Raw genomic sequence first — 20,685 nt, forward strand, 5'->3', positions numbered from 1 at the left:
TTTCAAGCTCCAAACACATTTGATTAGCATGAAAACGTCCCAGAGAGCGATCGAGTGGGTACACATCTGTTATTAACCCATCCTTAAGATGATTAAAGGCAAGACGGAGGCTCACTGACATACTTTAAAATATATTTCAGCATTTGTTAATCGCTAAAAATATAAGCAGGAGAATGTTATCATTGCACAGTGTTCAAGCTAATGTCTTGTGTTTATTCCACAAGATTTATGGATAAGCTGTTCGATTTATAATTATTATAATTATTAAATTATTTTCAAATGTCACTTACACTGATGTGCATGAACATAGCTGTTCCTCAATTTGTGTGTTTCCCATTTGAATGGTCAGCGTATGAGGCGGCTCACATTATTGCATGACCTATAGGCTTTAGCTTCAATTTTGATGAAATTATTCTCTCATCGGTTGCATATTACGTCATGGATATATCCCTCGAATGCATACTGCAAACCCTTTTGTCTTGCTCTCTCAGATATTTCACCTGTTCCCCAAAAATGACTAATTATCTCCTTGGGAATGTCTGACACCGGTGCATACTGTACATACTGTAACAGACGTGCCAGGCACGAAAGCTTGACAGGCGTAACAACAGTAACTAAGGAGGGCGGGGCTTAGCGAAAGGTCAGTTAGTATGCAGAGACACAATGGAGGGTGTTACATGGTGTGTGATAGCATTAAAATTGAATGTCATGTCATCTCTAGTACATGAATTCATGTCATTGCTAGGATATGACTGAATGTATCATGTTAGTTTTTGCAGATAAAATTACGGGAGTGTCTGAACTGCCAAAGGGCTACTTTACAAGGGAAGCTAAAGACTAAGTGTAAGCACAAGTCAAGTGAAATCAAGCATTCTTATTACTCAGAAAAACACATACATGACACTAAACTTCACATATGCAAGCAATATAACCTCCCAAAGACACAAAAACACCCAGTACAGTGTTTTAGTATTTTAGTCACCAGCCTGTGGACGTGACATAGCTTACATGGCTTATTATTGCAGTGCTTTCTGACAGCCAACCGTCTGAAGTCTGGAGATCAGAGCGTCCTTCAATGTATCACAATGAGGGTTGCCTGCTTGCAACACTGTTACTATGGGAGTAGATTTTGTAGCTCAGAAAAATTATTTGAACCCAATAGTTGGCCGAGAGACAGGACCTAAAAAATTATGGTTGGTTATGAATTGACAATATTTTAAAAGGTGTAAAATACAGTGGCCCTGAAGTGCAAACCACAACAGCAATTCACACACAACATGACAGCATATCGCACAACATGACAGCATATCGCACAACACGACAGCAAATCGCCACAACAGGACAACAATCGCCACAACACGACAGCAGCTGTCACACAAAACGACAGCAAATCGCCACAACATGACAGGAAATCACACAACACGACTGCAAATTACACAACACGACTGCAAATCACCACAACAGGACAGCAAATGCTAGCTGAGTTCCCCAGGATTATTTGGGCTCTTATCCAAACATCTCCACTCTCTGGTCGGTACGGCTACAAACAGCCCAGAAGGTTTGGAGTTGCTATGGCAACAAGTGACAGCTCCCGCTAGCAACGGTCCGACCAATAGTCACTTATATACCGTAATTAAAATTTGGCACATCCAATCAAAACATTACCATCAACAGTCATACCCCTTAGGACCGTTGCAAATGTTTTTTTTGTTTTTACAAGTTTTTATGTACAAATTAAAAAAATAAGAGCCCAAATCCCTGGGGAACTCGGTTAGCCTTATGAATGACAGCCATTTCCGCGTACTAATTTAACAACGCACAATACTAAATTAAACACAATAGAGACTAACTACATTACTAAAACACATGTAAAGGTGCTTCGGTGACGTTTACAAAAATAAAAAAGTAAATAATAAAAGTTTAAAAAATATCAGTCCGTTGGCTGGTCTTCAGTGGCAAGTTTACTTGAACATTCATTCAGACGTTGGCCCAATTGAAGAAGGCCGCGCAATCCAACAGTTTACACTGCACCAACGGATGATCTCGTGCCTTTGATGAACAGCTGACTTCTGACTCACAGTGTCAGGTTCAATTCCTGTGCAATAACCCAGCAACACTGTCTCTAATCAGCACCTGTTTACTGGTTCCACTTATTATTTATTCATCATTCTCTATTTCAGAGCTGTCCATACTGTTCATATTGTAATATAATACTTATATAATAACATAATACTTATTTATTCCAGCATCCTTTGCACTATGCTCCATAATTAAAATAATAATAATTTATCACAAAAATAATTTACTCCTGCACACTTTGCACTCTTCATTGCACTACTGCCTCAACCTGTCTATATTGTTTCTGTTTATAGTGTATATATATTGTTTGTTTTTGTTGTTTATTTTGTATGAGTAAGCACATTGTGAGCAATGTATAATCCAAAGCAAAATTCCTCGTATGTGTCCTCATACCTGGCAAATAAAGCTGATTCTGATTCTGATTTATACTCACAAAAGGAATACATTAAATGGGGGTATCTGTCATTTTTGCAAATATTCAAAATTAAATAATAATAACAGTTCAAAATACCCCAAAATATACTATGTGCCAAACAACCAATCAGGGCGAGGATCAGTACGTACATACTACTGTTTCAGTCTGAACAATGCTATTGTTTTGTGGCAATTTGCTGTTGTGTTGTCACAATTTGCTGTCGTGTTGTGCTTTGTGTTGAGTGCTAATTAGCAAACCTTAGCGTGCTTACACGCTAAACTAAGATAGTGAACATGATGAACGTCTTTGTAAACATCTTAGCATGCTGACATTAGCATTTAGCTTAAAACACTGTTGCACCAGAGCATATCTGTTCAGTTTGAGTGTTAGACAGACAACTAAAAACACTAAAAAGCTTACTTTACGATTATCCAAATAATACCCCTTTGTTTTACTTAGTGATAATATTCTTATCTGAATTGCTACTGAGTTTGTCTCTGTATATCTATATTCAAATCCCACATCCATCAACACCAGAAAGCTCATGAGAGTAGCCTATACCTCATCAACCCGTGTCAATATTCCAGATATATTGTAAAGTGTCTATCATCTTGTTCAGTCAAAGTACATTTTCTACAGTGTTCCCCTGGTAGAATACATAATGAAAACTAAATAAATCAATTTAAAGTATCGAGATATGCTCCTTAACATTTAATGAAGTGCAGATTGTCAGAAGTAAAAAAGCTCCACACAGATGTTAGAGATTAACGTCCTTAGCTAAAAGGCATGAGCTCGTACAGTAAATAGCTCTGGGAAACAAAGTAGCACGTATTGTATAAAATAACACGTAAACCTAATGGAGGAGCAGGGATAGCAATATTGTTGAAGCTAGATGCACTAATGGAGATTAGTGGGCCCGGAAGGTGACTTTAATCTGTTGAGACGACAATCCATTTTCTCTTTGCCCCTAGGACACAGATTTAATAGATAGTTTATCATGGCCTTCACTAATCACATGTAATATCAGTTGATCACATTTGACCTCATTGCTTTCTCACTGTCAGTTTGTAAGGTAATATAAAACCGACCAACATGTATCTTTGATTTTATGCTTCATTTGCCAGACATTTGGGTCAATTTGATTTGTTATTATCTGTATGACATTTTACATTTATTTAGTCTTTTTCAAGTAGGTCTTATATTGTGAGTGCTGACAAGTTTGTCTGTATGTTAAAACATATCAGCTGTCTTCTGTCATGGTACACATACAATTACAGAACTGCTGTATCAACAAAAGACTACAACGTTATTGGATACAGCAGCTTGAGTAAATGACCGGAATGTAGAAGTCAATAATTCAATTATTGTATTTCCTCTGCTGGTGTTGTTGTTTTCTACTTCACTGACTATACACAGCGTAGCGTACCTTTAAACTTTGTGATCTTGGTGACATCTGATCTTACAATATACTGCATTCTGAATTTGGCAGTGGTAACTTTGGGATTTATCAGTGCTTTTGACCCATTTTGCCCCCTTTGCAGCTGTAAATAATTAATTCCAAGCCAATTTAGGTGTTCTGAAGAAGGAAGATATGCAGCTTCACTGCCAACATGTTGTGTGAACTTCCCTGGTGTTTTTGATTAGAGATGTTTCCAGTATCGGAAAATACTGAAGTTTATGCACCAATCTTACCATGTAATGTAGCCCTGATCTGCTTTAAAGTAGTTTATTTATGTTCTTTTTCCGTTATGACTGAAGAAAGTTCTATGGCATTCATTGTTTGTGTTTGTTCATGTTTCACTAAAAGTTTAACCTGAGTCGGGCCATACAACAATTATAGAAATCATATCACATCCATAAGGGATAGTAGTATACATCTGTTAAAACATAATAAAATATATGACACACTGGTATTGGATCAGTACTCGGCATTGGCCGATACGCAAGTTCAGGTATCAGAATCGGGAAGCAAAAAATGGTATTAGACCATGTCTAGTTTTGATATGTGCATCTAATGAGATCCAATAAGATGAGATGGTAATACATGACAGGAAATGGCAAGAGGTAACAAAAGATAAGATAGTATTTCACAAGATGAGACTGCATGACATATTATGAGATAAGATGACACAAAATGACATGATATATTGCACTGTTTTTGCTTTGCTTTTGTACACATTAAAATCGGGGAGAGAAGGTCCTCTCCCGAAAAGCGCCCTCATAAGTCATTTACTCAAGCAACAATTACGACCCATATTTGCGTTTTTTGTGGCGGTGCTCTCTAGTGGCTGTAGTAAATATGACAGAAGCAAAGCAGAAAGTAAGGTTATGAAGTAGGCTATGAGAGTGCCAAATTCTGCAGAAGGAGGAAGAGTGGGGTGGTAAATGGGTCAAACATATAGAGGTCTTTCACCCTGGAGAACAGGGTTTGTGTCCTGTTTGAAAATAAAAGATAACGGCGAGTTTTTTTACCGAACAAATGGAACTACGTCACGTTCTGCGTCACTACGTGTAACTGGAAGTGAAGTAACGTCTAACAATATGTGGGTTGTATTTTTTTGCCACCGCCAGGGGCGCTAATTTATGAAACGCTCCTCTGGGTGGAATTAGAAGCTAGGAATAAATTAACTATTGTTGTTGTATGTTGTGGAGGACTTGTTGAAATCCGAACAGCTTAAAATATCACTCTCATCAACAGATTTAACTGATGTTTGCAGTAATATTTACTTCCATACTGATAATTCTCCTCTTCTCAAGCTGTCTATCTGTCTGAGGACAGCAGAGCACATCACCCCACAGGAAGCCCCACATATCCCTGCTCGCTCTTCACTAGACTTTCCCACTATAGCCCTCTCTGATCACTTGTTACTTATCTGTCATTCAAGCTGTAGCGCAGATTTATCTTTGTATTTGTCTGTATCAGATTTCAGTCGCAAAAAAACATGATAAAGGCCTGCTAAACAAATCCCTCCAGGAGCCTGGCCCTGGTGTGCCGAGTCAGCCCATTAAAGCTATTATAATATCTCTTTTTGTTAGGAAGATTGTGTGATAGGCTACTTGATTCAGGCTTATTGTCATGAGGTGCTCTAGGCTTTGGTTATTTCATGCAATAAGAAATATAAAATACAGCAAGCCTTATCTTTTGACAGACTAAAGCCTGAAACTAAACCCACTAAAAATAGGGGGGGGGGGTTATTTTGCAGTAGTTGTACATTGATAAATCAATCTCAAAACAATTATAAAGTCATGCTTTTGGTAAGGAAGGTACATAATGATTAGGGATTAACTGCAACACAGTAAATTAGGTTACAAGAAAAATAATACGTCAAAAATGACCTTCTTTGACCAAGTTTGGATATTTAGTGAAATCATTAAGTTACACTAAATATTTTGTTGTCTTAAACACCTTTTTTCACCAAAATTAGCATGTGCAGGATTTTTTAAAAGCCGGTAAGCCCGCAAATAGGCAAAAGACTGCTTTCCCATTGCTGGTAGACAGGTATGCCTTTCTGTTTTTTTTTCTTGTCGTCACTTTCAACGTCACGTAGGCCTACGCATCAGAAAACAGGGTTAGCAAACAGTCAAAGGCAGCATGGAGGCCAGTTACAATGTTATGGCAGTTGCTTCTTTTAAATTTCTGTTACTTATTCAGTCTCTCTTTCAAAACTCCATGCCAAGGAATTTGGAACGATGTCTAAGCACCGCTTGGGAGGAGATGAACAGAATTTGGGGCCAAGATGACAGAAATTACCGACAAAGGCAACGTGGTCATAGCATCCCGCCACAAAATGGAAAAAGGGAAAGTTAGCGTGTCCAGCGGGTGTCTTGTTTCCATCACTGCCGATCCAAGCTAGATCGGATGTGCCTGTGACACTTCAGAGTCATTTGTTCTGGGAGGAAATGCCAATTGTAACCTTTCCCACTGAAGAGAAAAGCATGATGTTAGTGGGGGTTGGTGGTTTGTTTTGGACAGTGGGAAAGGGGTATTATATATTGTGTATTGGGTGTGCAACTGCCTTTCTCAAATAGACTTTTAACATAAGTAATACACATACTATTTTCTTAAACATTTTCTCTGTAGCCTCACTGAGATGTAAGAATAATAATCACTTACCCATTGTAACATCCATAGAAATACAATTTTATTTCTATTGTCACATAATTCAACACATTGTTTTGTAAATGCTCATTTTTATTTTTCATTAGCAAACTGTCAGAAAATCGCTTTTGCAAACAAGCAGCAAAGAACATTGGCAGTACAATATCTTTATCCATATTTTTTTTCCAAATCAAATATAATGAATACGCCCAAAAGAAAGTGGTTGAAATATACATTACATATTCTAAACATAAATACATGTGTATGAAGACAAACAGGTTCACACACTAAGGAGCATTGTTCATATTTCCTTACATTCTTCTTGTGGTGGTTGATAAACAAGCCTGTGTGCCCTATGTGCAAGCTAAGAACCAAAAATAAAAACAGCCAAAATAATCAAAATCGATCCAGTGTGCACTGAATACACTGTGTACACTTAATGGCTCTTTCAGTGAGATATTCTTTTTCCTTCTATTCCTGATGCCGGTTATTTGGTTGCTGCTAATAGTGTCATTTAGAGCGCTTTCATAACCAACACATAACTGAACTTGACAATATGTGCTGCTGTTCATCATAATGATTTGGCAAATTATTAAAGGCCTTAAAGGTGGAGTTTTTTTGTGTGTGTCCTTGAGTTCTAATAAACTTGTTGAGTGCTTTGCATTCCTCATAAATGAGCAAGCACAGTGTTTTGAAATGTTTTTTTTAAATCATGTTTGTTAGTTTGTGGTCTTCTAAGGAGAAGTTCCGCCACCAACTGTCGATCGGCAGAACAGCGTGAAAGCAACAGCAGGCATGTGTGTCACTACACGTATGCATGTCCTTGGGACCCACTTTTTCAAAAACATTGCTCCATAGCGCCACTACTGTAGTGGTCAGAAACAAACAAAAGATTTTGGCACAAACGCATCCTGTACTGTAGCTTGCCAAATATTGACCCAAAAAACGAAATAACATCTATTTTAGCAATAATAGTACAAAATAATAAATAATTCACAAAAACTAAAGGATGCTACAACGATGATAATGAGTTAAAGCTACAGTGCGTTTTTTCTGTCGCCCTTCATGAGGAATTCATCATCAAGAAGTAATGACAACAACACTGTTGTTGCATCCGCATGACACAAACCTTCCGTAATCGCACAGCACCCCTACCCTCCTCCACACAGTTGCTTGTAACCAAGGAGGACACGGAGGATTAAAAAAACATCATGGACTCTTCAGAACAGGTTATTATGTTCACTTGAGTTTCTGCGTGCGAAAGTCACTGGACGACACCATTTTCTGAACATAGCCATACTGAGAAATACAGAGAGAGTTGTGTGGAGCTGATAGTGTTATTAACTTTGTAGCAACTCATCTGGCAATGGCTTGAATGTAACGGACGTTCATTAATATCAAAAAATGTACGCACCAAAGCTTTAATACAAGGATTTCCATCAAATTAAATATTTTACAATCACAATGAATATCAATCAAATGTATGCACTTTTAACTGTACACGTTATCCTGGTTCAGTATCAACATCAGCACTGTTCAATCACATGTTGAGGTAACTATGACGTTTGAAATGCGGAAAAAGGGCACAAACCCTATAGTCCTGATAATAACATCAATTTTACAACACTGCTTTCTTGAAACAGCTATTACATGAAAAAGGTACGGCAATTGCAAAATAACACCATCATTCTGTAAGAAAGCCGGGCCTGCTCACAGCCACTGCTGTACAGAACATACTGTATTGTTGACAGTTTAGTTGGTTGAGTCATTTTCTAACAGTGTTTTCCACACCTTGTGTATAGTTTATGTTATCTGCTGTTTTCAGTTGAGGCTCTACATTACACATTTCTTCTTTTCCAGAGTCATACTAATGGTGCTTTTCCATTACATGGCACCTGCTGCCTTACGAAAAAAAAGTCCCTGGTACTTGCTAACAGGTACTTTTTTTAGTATCACCTCAGTCGAGGTTCCAAGCGAGCTGAGCCGATGCCAAAAGGTGACGTGAAAGCAACAGACGGGGGTGTCCTGAACAACCCCACCATTTTTAAATAGTGTGGTTTTTTTTGCTGCCTCCAGCTTCATTTGAAACAAAATGTGTATTCTGGCTGTGGCAACAACAACACACCTTCGACGTTCTGTGTGTGTCGCGTTAGGTCACGGCAGTTTACTGCAGTGCCGCTATGACGACCAACCACGCTGAGGCGGTACTAAAATCTCCAATGGAAAATGGACGCACAGTGCGTCGAGTCAAGGCGAGGCAAGTCGAGCAGGTACCAGGTAATGGAAAAACGCCATAAGAAATGCTAATATATTAGTATAGCTAATATCCTTACAAATGTTCTTCTCTTTGACATGACAGTGCTTTAAGGGTTCAGATTTTTTACTGCTCCGCAAGGAAGCAGGAGGGCATAAAAGGCTTTCCAAATGAGCCTGCGATCCTCTTCCTTTGCTACTGCTTGTCACAGCCATCAGCCCAGCACAATTGCCTCGGGACTCTAGAAAATGCACTTTGACTGAAGAAAGCTGACACAATTCTCATCACACTGCCTTGCACATCACCCTTGAGAGGTCTGCAATTCCAGGGCTTTATTCTTTCTGAAAAGTTGAAAACTTCCAGCAGTAGGAGTAACATGCAGTGCTCTTCTGAATAATAGCCAGATTGAACCTCACAGTATTACATCACTGCTAAGATAATTTGTAATAACACAGTTGGATAGGTAAACAGTAGGTGAACAAAAAAAAAACACAATCGAAGCAATCAACATGAAAATCTCATGCCACCTACTGCTGCCGTGTCACATTAAAAGCATTCACCTAAAAAACAGGGTGGCTTTTACTGTGAGCAGTCACAGGACACTCAATGTGTTCATCACCGAGGTTAGCCGAACCATTATCACTCGTCAAAAATGCAACGACAAAACAACAAGGCGACAAGCTGTACAAATCCAACTCTTCAGCAAGTTAACCAACTTTACTGTGCCCCTATTCTGTTTGCAGCATGTAAACATACCTTTGTTAAAACAACGTGAATTTGTTTGGCTGCACTGCAAACAGATACACCTCCTGATCTCCTGGTGGATTTCCGACAAAGTAGCTCGCAAACTGCATCACGGAAACCATTGCCAAATCAACCATTGACATGTTAAGGATTACAATTGAAATAATAATCATGTAAATCTAAATCTAAATCTAAATCTGGGACTCCTTTTCCAGGTCCTCCATGATCAGGTCCTGTTCTTTGATATGACTTCTAGCAGCCAAGCTCCCTCTTTCCTGACGTGAGCGTGTCCCATTCTCCATTAACACTAGTCTGACCCCTGAGCCCGATCTGCTGAGGACAGCAGGCTGGACTGGGAGTACAGCGTTCCCTCGGATCTGATGGGAGTAGGTATTCTGGCACCCAATGCACTCAGAGCACAGCTGGAATTTGAAGGCAGCCTGAAAGCCTCTGCGAAAGTTCTGGTTGAAGAACCCATAGATGATGGGGTTGATGCTGCTGTTGAAGAAGGCCAACCAGTGAGCTAAGGGATACACGTAGATGTTAATGACACGATACTGGTGCTCTGTCAGGCTGGTGTAGTCGCTCAGCATCATCAGCGTCCACAGCGGAAGCCAGGATAAGATGAAGAGCAGAGCCACAACCAGCAGCATCATTATCACCCGATTCTTCTTCTTCGAAATTGTGTGACGCCCCTCCGTTCTAGATTTGCCACTTCCACCGCCCTCTTCCGACACGCTTCCACCGCCCCTCACCTGAGAAATAGCAGTCTTGGAGAGGGTGAAGCCAATGCGGGCGTACATGATGACGATAAGGCTGAGAGGAGCGAGGTAGATGTTAACAAAGAGAACAGTGGTGTAGATTTTCCGCATCTCCTGATTGGGCCAATTTTCCCGGCACCAGTAAAAGGGACGGCTGTCGTTGTTGCCAAGGATTATTCGCACCCTCTGCTCCTTTGTGACATGTAGCATGACCCCAGAGGGACACATGATGGACACAGCGAGGACCCATATGATGACGATAATTAACTTTGAAGTGGGGATGGTAAGCTTCTGCTTGAAAGGGTAGACAATGCAGCGGAACCTGACACAAAAGAGGATTGGAGGTAACCGCATGAAGGAAAAGAAGTCTTTCACAAGCACATAACCAGTGATACTATTAACCCTCACCTGTCAACAGCTATTGCCACGAGAGTGAACACAGAGGCTGACACGGATATCCCTTGAACCATACCGCTTAGCTTACACACTACGCTACCAAATGGCCATCCTGCAGAAAAGAGGAAAAAAAGTGTAAAAAACATTTGGAAAAAAAACAGGCATGAATAATTTAAATGCTTAAACTACTCCTAATGGGCAAAATAATTAGACTTGCTTTCCTGCACTTTTAAACAAGCTGAATATTTCAACCATTTCCAAATCAAAGCCAATACAGAAGTTAGATTACATATTGATTAAGGAGTTTCCTCCTTTTATAACTTCAATTTAAGCATATTATGAAAGAGAGTGAAAACTTGACCTGTTATGATGTTGTCCACCAGTGTGGTTGGCATGCAAAAGATGCCAACCAGCAGGTCACTGATGGCGAGGTTGAGAATAAACAGGTTGGTGACCGTGCGCATGTTCTTGCTGCGCAGCACGGTGAAACACACCACCCCGTTGCCCACCATGCACACCAGGAAGATGAGCAGGTAGGAGACGGTGAAGACCGCAGCCACAGAGGGCTTGTGGAGGTAGAAGTCAACATACGTGATGTTCTGGTGGGTCAAAGGGTTTTCCTGCAATCTTGAGGAATTGGAAAGATTGAAGCCCTCCCAGGTGGTGTTGAGAACTAGATTCTGGGTCATGGTGAGATCTGGGTCTGAGAGCGACAGAGAAATAGAGACAGGCAGAGGTATGTTGCACGGATAACCTAATATGTGCTCGCCATGTTAGTGCATGTGATATGGGTTAAATGTCCCATGTCCTCCGTTAACAAAATCAACCAATTATAAAGCAGAACACCACTACACATATCCTCCCAGTGGGAGTGCAATCCTGGCATCCAGAATAAGGAATCAATGGTAATTACATAAAACAATAGAACCATATCCAGAAATCAATTGTCCAATTCTGTCTCTTGATCATTGTGGATGGGTTGATTCAGTCAAGTGTATGTTCTCCCACACTCTCCAATACATTTTAATTGAATCTGCCTGAACCTCATGAATACATTTTCAGTCAAAGCCTACTGTGCCACTGTTGACTCAGATTCATTTCTGGTTTCTCAGTCTTCAAAAAGATAATCCGAGTAAAGGAGATTTTTTGATTATAGCTGCACTGCCAGTTATACTGTAGTTCCTTGCTCATACAATCACATCCCTGTGCAGCTCGTTACACTGTAGCAAACACCAAACAAGAACTGAATATACTGATCTAAATCTAGCACTAACATCTGGAATTCAAACTCTCTGTGGAATGAGATCAGTGTGTTTTTGTCTTTTAATCAGCACAGCTTTGGAAGAATTGATTGTTTTCCTTGAAACTCTTCTGTTCTACTGTTCTTGTAACAATTACATGGATAACTGAGAAGCTGTTGGTGCTCAATTCAATTCTAAAATGCTGTAAGTACATCTGGGACCAAAAATCAATTCCTGGAGATCCATAGTTTAACTGAGATTCAATTTGCCTATAAGATACAGGGAAATCAGACAGTTTTATCACTCTTAAGTTACCGTAAGTTATTGTATTTACTGTGCCTTCAAAAGTCGTGACTGGTGGGTGTTCATGTCAGTCTGTACAATGCCTCAGTGATAACTGAAGGAAAATCTCATTATTTTTCTGACAAAAAGTCTTTCTATTAAATCAATGTGCAGTCACACTGCCACCCCACATTTAACTATCAAAAGTAGATCATACAGTATATGTATAATTAATTGGCCTAGGAGGGGGGGTGGAAAGTGACAATTTCTTCCAGAGGTAGATTATCTACTGTAAATTAAAAAATCATAAGTTTCACAAATAATTCCACACTAGACACTTATTTTCTTACCTTACAGGAAACAGTATTTGAGTCCCTTTCTTCTGTCCTTACAGATGCTATATATATCCAGAAATTCCACTTATTCAGAGCATATAGCTGCACGCTCTCATCCCTACAGTATGTGAGACCCTGTGCATCTGTTCAGTCCGCCTGCCTGGCAAAGACTGCTGTAGCGCTCATAGATGACAGGGAGGAGATGGGATTCACTTGGGAGAGGTGTGCTGGGCGGTGCAGGTGCTAGGAGCAGTACATGTCCGGAGGCGTGGGAATTGAATGTAATACATACAGTGTACATGCACTATATGCACTGACTCCTCGATGAGGACCATCCTTTGGACATCTAAAGAGACCTAGACATTTTTAATAAATAATAATAATAATAATACATTTAGTTAAGGAATGCCATTGCTTGTCTTGGATCAACCCTTCAGTTATCAAGCCTCTGTCCTCCCCCTCTGTGCTCACCCCTCACCTTTTACACCTCACACCTGCACTGCGCTTACATGGAGAAAATGTGAGGTCTAAGTGATGCACAAGTCTCTGTAACTGACTCTGACTCAGGGCAGTATTTCAATTGGGTTTATGGTACATGTTGGCTAAAGTGATTTTATTAACGCAAGGATGAAGACCTGCAAAAAAATGAGTGCATTAGTGCAAAACATTATTTATGATTAATGTGGAAAATTGGCTTAGATGGTAAAAACAGAGAGATGATAGATTTTAAGGGGTTAGAAGAGGTAAGATTTAATGAAGGGTCAACATCTGATTGATGCAGGAGCGAGAGGTGAGAGGAGGAGTTCAGGACTGATTGTGTAGGATGGTACCTGATTAACGTGGAGCATGTTGAGGGGGAGGGTTGGTGCTTGATAAGTGGATGGCTGATACTTGACTGGAGGAGAAATTATAGAACAAGTAAGCGGCAAGGCTACTAACTTGGTTTCCACACATACAGTTCATCACTGTTAGTGTTCTCAGAGAAAACCCTTTATGCAACTGTAACTGCAGTTGCTACAGAATGTTTAATTAACATGTTAAAACACCTTTAGCACAAATCCTGTCAAACTGAAGGGATTCTCACTTTATAGAGAGAAGTGAGAAGAGGAAACATATTATCAGCTGGAGTTTGCATGCAGTTTGGTAGACGGGGCACTTTTAAAAATACAGCTTTCAGGGTGTACTGAACTCTGTTACGGAAATTTTGTCAAAAGCAGTACACAGGAAGCAGTCGACAAGTTGTGATGACAGAGACTTAAGCATATGTGTGTGACGACTAGTGTGTGCTTTTGTGTCCAGGACATGTAAGAGGTAGCTCCAATCAAAACATTCTCTTAGTATGCTCAATTCTTCCCATATTTGCACTAGTCGGCCATTGTTTGTTCAACTTATTATTGTTAAATAGTAGCCTACTGATTAGAAATGGGTTTTTTTCACACATGCAATGTCAATCATTTCAAGCAATTCCAGTTATTTTCTGATTTATGTTTTCTTTTATTTAATCTCATTAGAGAGTGTTAATCAGTGAGTTTATTCTGTTATGATTGCCCTTGAAAATGGTAAGGGAGGACAGGGAGAGAGCTACACCAGGGCAGAGTAACACGTGTACTGACAACTATGACTCTGTAAATTGTATGTATTTATTCATTTAACCCTTATTTGACCAGGTAAATCCTATTAAGGTTGGAAACCTCTTTTGCAAGGGAGACCTGACCAAGATATATAATACCAATATAACAATACAAAACCAGGCTACAACAAACAAGACTAGTCTACGAGTCTACAGCTACATGAGCCGTTCTGTGAGGCTGTAGGAGCTAAGTGCTAACATGCTCACAATGTATAATGTTTACCATGTTCACCATCTTAATTAAGGAGACTCTCCTCCCCCAAAAAACTACCCCGTAAGTTGTTTGTTCAAGCAGCAATTACGACCTATATTTATGTTTATATTGACCATGCCCTCTAGTGGCCGTAGACATTATGACGGGTGCAAAGCAGGATGTAGAGTAACGCAGTATAAGAGCGCCAAAACTCAATGTAAGGAGGCAGGCAGGTTGACAAACACGGCCCTCTCACCCAGGAGACCGGGGTTCGTGTCCAGTTTAAAAATAAAAGTAAACACAAACTTTTAAAATCAATATTTTGTGTCAAATTATTGATTTATTTGGTAAGCAGCCATGTAATAAGCAGGATAATGTAGAGCGAGGCAGATGTTGTAGCGAATACAACCCCGGCAGGGTGATCAGGACCCCGTCTCGCTTTGCCAGACCATCCACACGCTGCGGAGTGGAGGAGTATTCGGGGATGGGAGAAAAACGTGCTCTGGTTTATTAGCCTTTCTTTAAACCAATCACAATCGTCATGGCCGGCGCTAAGCCCCGCACGGAGCCGCTGTAAAATAGCCGTGCGAGAGAAAATTCAGATTGAACAGATAGTCTAGCTAGCTGTCTGGATTTATCCTGCAGAGATCTGAGGAGCAGTTAACCATAGTACTCATAAATCCACTGGAGTTTAAAATTCCAACACAAAGAAAGGGGAAGGAAACGGACATACATGGATCCAGCGGAATTTCCTGCGGCACCGGAGCAAGGAAGTGGAACGTTAAGGAAATAGACTATGTTCGCTGTAACGACCACCTCACTCTACATGCTCCCTTACATAGTTCTTCACAATCGCTTTCTCAAATAATCCTAAACTGCACAACAGCAATAACTCACAATGCTGCATTTGGACTTCAAATTAAAAAATAAAAGACGTTATTTCAATCCCACTAAGACTACAATACCAACCTTTTTCACAGCAAAGGGAACACATTTTGCTTTGTGCAAAACCAAACATCTATAATTTATTTAAATACTGTCAGAGTGCAAGTCTCAGTTAAGTCCACAGAGGATGTGCTCTGTTTGAAACATAGACTGTCTGTCTGTATGTCTTCCAAAACTCACAGGAGGATATCAGGGGATTTCAAAACATGAGTAGGACTACTAATTAGCATTCTCTTCCCAATGTTCTGCAAAAACTTTCACAGCAGCGTTTGAAAAAGTCCTACCTGAGCTACTGTCATTTTACAGAAACGAGAAAGGAGTTCATCACCCTGCCGCTGGTGACAAATACATGCATGAGCCTTTCAGTGTTATATGGTGAAAGAAATGTACAGCCTTTTCTATATTTCTGAGGTGAAGGACTGCAGTTTTGCTACACTTGTAATGGGCTTTTTTTTTTTTTTTTTTAAATGAATGTCAAAGTCGAAACCCAAAACCATATACTGACAGCCATTGTCTGCTCATTTGCACACCTTGCAAAGGAATAAAACATATTAAAATGAGCTTTATTTGTATTGTAAAATGCATGACATTGTATCATAGCTTGAAAAACTGAAGCCAGTGGCACAAAATTATATTCCAGCTAGAACTTGGTGTACTTGAAACAGAAAGTACATACAGTAAGCCTATCTGTGATACAGTGGACAGCAATAATAAGTTTAGCAAATGATTACATTTTGACATATTGCCTTATTAACTACATTGACACTAGCAGTGTTTTCTCACAGCGGGAACGTCGTTAGTTTGAACTAAAGGTCTTTCTCTGTGAAGTTTGCATGTTCCCTCAGTATCTGTGGAGGTTTCCTCCCACTGACCAAAAACATGCAGCTCTGGTAAAACTCTAAATAGCCCTTTGCAGACATTGAATACTTACAGGCTTCATCAAGCTGTAAAAGATATAGGTATATTTTATGGAAATGTCCCTTACTGCTTTATGAGGGCCACTCGCCCCCACTCTTTTGTGGTGGCCCATTTCTGCCAGGAAAATGGAGAGAAAAATAGATGAAGTTAGGCATTAAAATACTCAAAAATACTAAAAGTAAAAAGGTTTAAACTTTTGACTTACAAGCATTTTATATATATATATATATATATATATATATATATATATATTTCTTTTTTTTTTTAGCTTTTAGCTATTATCACTGTTAGAATCACATCAAAACAGTAAAAGCATACATCCAAGCAGTGATTTTTTCTGGAAACCCAACTAAGATATCATGGAAATAAATGGAACCAAAGGTTTTAACTGCAAATATGACTTGGACTTTCATTGATCAAAAAGGTAAAAAGTGCGTCAATTACTCTACCTGTGGAACAGCACCTCAGGGGGCTTAAAGCTTGGGCTTAGCCTCTACAACAGCCATCGTCAACTGGCGGCCCGCGGGCCACATCCGGCCCGCCAAAGCGTTTAGTCTGGCCCGCAGAATAATCATGAATTCAGAATATCTGAAGAGGAAAGAATGCGTTCTGTTATTTAGCATTTCAAGCATTTACAGCAGGTAACATTACACAGGTAGAGCACAAACCCAGCCCCTGTATTTGCATCATATCATTTGATCGTTATGTTCGTGTTCTTCATTCTTGATGATGTTGCTGGTTGTATTATTTTGCAACAGCATCGTTTCATTGCAAATGGGGCATACAAGACGAATGCATAGCCTGCTTATCAGTCCATTCATCATTAAAGCTTGGGTTTTCCACATCAACATTTCGCTTCAGGCTCTTTGACAGTGACATTTTTACCTGACAACGGCCATTTCTTTCTGCAAGCATTTTCCACCAATCAGGACGCTGCATACTACAACGACGTTTCCATAATCACATACTTTAACCATCACTCCTCAGTAAACTGCCTCCTAGTCTGAGATCTTTTTCTAGTTAAAGAGCCAGTTATCATTATGGAGTTTACATGTTTTTTAGGAGTTTGCTCACATTAATACATGTAAAAATGTTTTTTATTTATTATTTTTCTTTATTTGGAAGTCCGGCCCCCGGAGTGTCTGCTTAGAAACATTCTGGCCCTTGGAAAAATGTAGTTGATGAACCCTGCTTTACAATTATGTTCCTTGCATGAGAGTCCAGAGTATTCATTAAAAGTCACTCACTACCATAAAGTGCAGCATAAGTGGCAGACAGCACAATGTATGTAAAAAATATAGACTGATTTTAATAACTGTGACACAGATTAAAAAAAAATCCATGATTGCCTGGCTGTCAGAGTGAAAGACATTTCTTGTCGAGCACCCAGAGAGAAAACACAGTAATGGCTCCCTGCGACTGAGAAATGGCACAATGTGCTGAGCCTGGACAGACAATTACAGGACATTGTTATGAACTTCTGAGACCGTGTCATGGGAACGGGAGGGATGCTTGTGTGTGTTGAGAGCCAGCGGGTGCACGTCAGCACCTTCAGCAAGTCACTTAAACTGTTAGGGGAAGAAGCTACTAAACAGAACAGCTATTTCTACTCCTGGCACGAGTTCATACAATAGTTTCTTCACACTTATAGTTTTCACATCTTTAAATCAGTTATTAATAATATGCTTTTTTTTAAAACATTTATCTTATGGGGGTGCTACCCCTAATCTGACCAGACTGTACTGCAGTGCTTTGGATGAGTCTTGAATGTGCAGACACCAGGGCTGTAGTACTCGAGACGCTTTTCTGTTGTCTCGGACTTGTCTTGGACTCGGACTTGTCTCGGACTCAGCCATTGGACTCGCCAACTATTGTAGTTGGTCTTGACCGAGTCCAGCACTATATGCTTTTGTTCTAAAGTAACTTTCTCCTTCAAATCAAAACCAAATCAAAATCAAAATCTATTTAGAACAGGCATCCAGATGAGTCGCCTGGTATGCATCATATACAGTAGGCTACCTCAATCATCAGGTATCAATCATTTTCATTTTGGCCACAGACACAATGTCAGCGAGCACTTTGTACTATGAATTCTTCAGGACAAGTAATACGCTCAAGAATGGGAACATTTCCATTTATATTTTAAGTAAATAATATGGCCTAATTTAATCCTATAGTGTGTTACTCTGCACTTGCTTTTTGATTATTACAAATATTAAAGCAAAGTTATCATCTTAAAATAGAAGATATACTGTCTCTCACATCACATAAATTATAAACAGATAAGTAAGTGGTCTTAAAGAGGATTCTTTTTTTTCTGTCTCGGTATTGACTGTCTCTCAATTAGACTAGGTCTTGACTTGGACTCAAACTTTTTTGGACTCGGTCTCGACTAGTCCTGGTCTTGGACTCGACAAAGGTGGACTTGACTACAGCCCCGGCAGACTCTCTGTCATAAGTTATACTGACATGATCTTGACTCAGAGAACATGCATATCATATATTTTGTCAAAAATCCTGACCAAAAGAATCGCCGGATTATGCCTCCGACAGAAAAGGAACCAAACAAGCACTCTTGCATGGGCAGTAAACTCCCCCCTCAGGTGCAATCACGTCACCTTCACAAGAGGCTATATGTGCACTTCTTTTGACTCCAGCTATGTGTTGTGTGAGTTTGATATAAGATATTTATCAAACATAATTTTTGTTGAGATATATGCTCTCTCTATACAGTTAAACCACACACAAATACCAAACATCAACCAAGAAATCTCAGAAAATAAAAGCACACATTCTAATAAGGCACCAGAACAACTTTTGGGTTGCCAGGTTGTGAACAACTTATTTACATTTACAACTGCAGTGTTGACTTAAAAAAATAAAATAAACTTTATAAAATGACTTGCTAACCTTTTTAACTCCAGACTTGATGGTTTGTTAGAAAGCATATATTAATGGATTACCAACATTTAGAACTGCATCATTAGTAAATAAAAAGGACAAAGGGGAAACAGATTTTTCACAACCCTGGCAACCCTAAAGTTCTTAATGCTGATAACTGATCTAATAAAGCATCAGTAAATAATTTACTAACTATTAATAAAGCCATTAGTTACAACTTATCATCCTCATTGTAAGAGCCAATTAGTGCCCTTGGTTTAAACAGGAGCCAATCTTTGGTTCCTCGGGTGCAACCCGAAGCACATACAGTTTTTGACCACACACACACCAACACCACAACGGCATACATCCAAGCAGTGATTTGTCTGGAAACCCAACTAAGATCTCATGTAAATAAATAGAACCAAAGGTTTTAACTGCAGATATGACTTGGACTTTCATTGATCAAAAAGGTAAAAAGTGCATCAATTACTCTACCTGTGGAACAGCACCTCAGGGGACATAGCCTCTACACTCATCCTTCATTACAAATCATCGTAGACATGCAGACATCTATCCTAAGACTGCCTCTGTGATTTCCTGTACAGAAGATGTCATAGCACTCAGACAGAGCCAATTATTTTGTCTACCTTATCTTCAAAAAGGTAGTAGGTATTGCAAGACTATTGCATTACAAGGTGATGGGTTTGTAATACTGTGGAAAGGCAGAAATATTAAATGGCCTTGCAGTATAAGGCAATTCAATGAACCACTACAAAATACAGCCTGAAAAGATACCAAAGAGTTGAATCACCAGCCCTCTGACACAAAGATAGCACTATTGTATGAAATGTCATCACTGTACTGTACTGGTGTTTCCGTCTCTCAGATGTTGTCAGGCTCTTTGACAACTGATGCAACTTACTTAAACATTGTTTTGAGCAAAAATGGTCTTGATCAGCGTTTTCTGTTTGGGTTCATGTGTATCACCTGCGGAGCACTCGTGAATGTGCATGTGCCTTTTTTTTTGTTGAAAAGAGTCACTACTGCCCCCTTGAGCCAAAATACAATGCAGCTTCATGGGATTAAACACCATGTGAAAAAAAAGCAACCAATACACATATTTACGTAGAGTATCTGTTTATGCAATAGCTATATTTACATATAATAGTGAAAAGTGTATACATGACATATTCAACAGAAAATGAGGGACTCATTACACTTGTGAGAACCGTCTACTGTTATGTGATACGGGATGCAGAGGTTCAGGATGTTTTTAAGGACAGTCAGGTAATCCCCTCCTGAGCTTCACGCCATCGCTCATATTAGGCACTCAGGCAACACATGCAATACCCAATAACATTAACCTGAACGAATGTCAGGAAAAGCCCTTGATGTTCTCTCCCATACCAGAGGAGTTAATTGTTAGGCACTTTTTTTTACTTTTGGCAGTGAACTATGAGTCAGAACACCATGACTATTAGTAATTAGCCAATTAGTTTCATTACAGCCG

At 39.5% G+C, this 20,685-nt stretch overlaps 1 protein-coding gene and 1 long non-coding RNA gene across 2 annotated transcripts; one reads left to right on the forward strand and one right to left on the reverse strand.

Annotated features, from left to right (window-relative positions):
• Positions 1 to 93: 93 nt before the first annotated feature.
• LOC118493045 lies at positions 94 to 20,353 on the forward strand. Its single transcript, XR_004894972.1, has 3 exons — positions 94 to 189; positions 11,526 to 11,530; positions 20,344 to 20,353. It is a non-coding gene; the product is annotated as an uncharacterized LOC118493045 (long non-coding RNA).
• On the reverse strand, positions 9,783 to 11,623 carry LOC116062942 (neuropeptide FF receptor 2-like). Its single transcript, XM_031317748.2, has 3 exons — positions 11,110 to 11,623; positions 10,761 to 10,860; positions 9,783 to 10,674 (listed from the first exon to the last, which is right to left on the reverse strand). Exons 1-3 carry the CDS (start codon positions 11,435 to 11,437, stop codon positions 9,783 to 9,785), a joined length of 1,320 nt encoding a protein of 439 aa, XP_031173608.1. The 5' UTR covers positions 11,438 to 11,623.
• Positions 20,354 to 20,685: the final 332 nt, after the last annotated feature.

The sequence above is a fragment of the Sander lucioperca genome, chromosome 14 (genome assembly GCF_008315115.2).
Source record: "Sander lucioperca isolate FBNREF2018 chromosome 14, SLUC_FBN_1.2, whole genome shotgun sequence".
NCBI classification, from domain to species: domain Eukaryota; kingdom Metazoa; phylum Chordata; class Actinopteri; order Perciformes; family Percidae; genus Sander; species Sander lucioperca.

What these genes read in the sequence shown, in the direction of transcription:
- LOC116062942 (XM_031317748.2), bottom strand. Translation starts at nt 11,437, where the DNA reads ATGACCCAGAATCTAGTTCTCAACACCACCTGGGAGGGCTTCAATCTT. An exon ending in GGTGGACAACATCATAACAG is followed by an intron (nt 10,861 to 11,109) that starts GTCAAGTTTTCA and finishes TCTTTTCTGCAG; the next exon opens with GATGGCCATTTGGTAGCGTA. An exon ending in GTGGCAATAGCTGTTGACAG is followed by an intron (nt 10,675 to 10,760) that starts GTGAGGGTTAAT and finishes CTTTTGTGTCAG; the next exon opens with GTTCCGCTGCATTGTCTACC.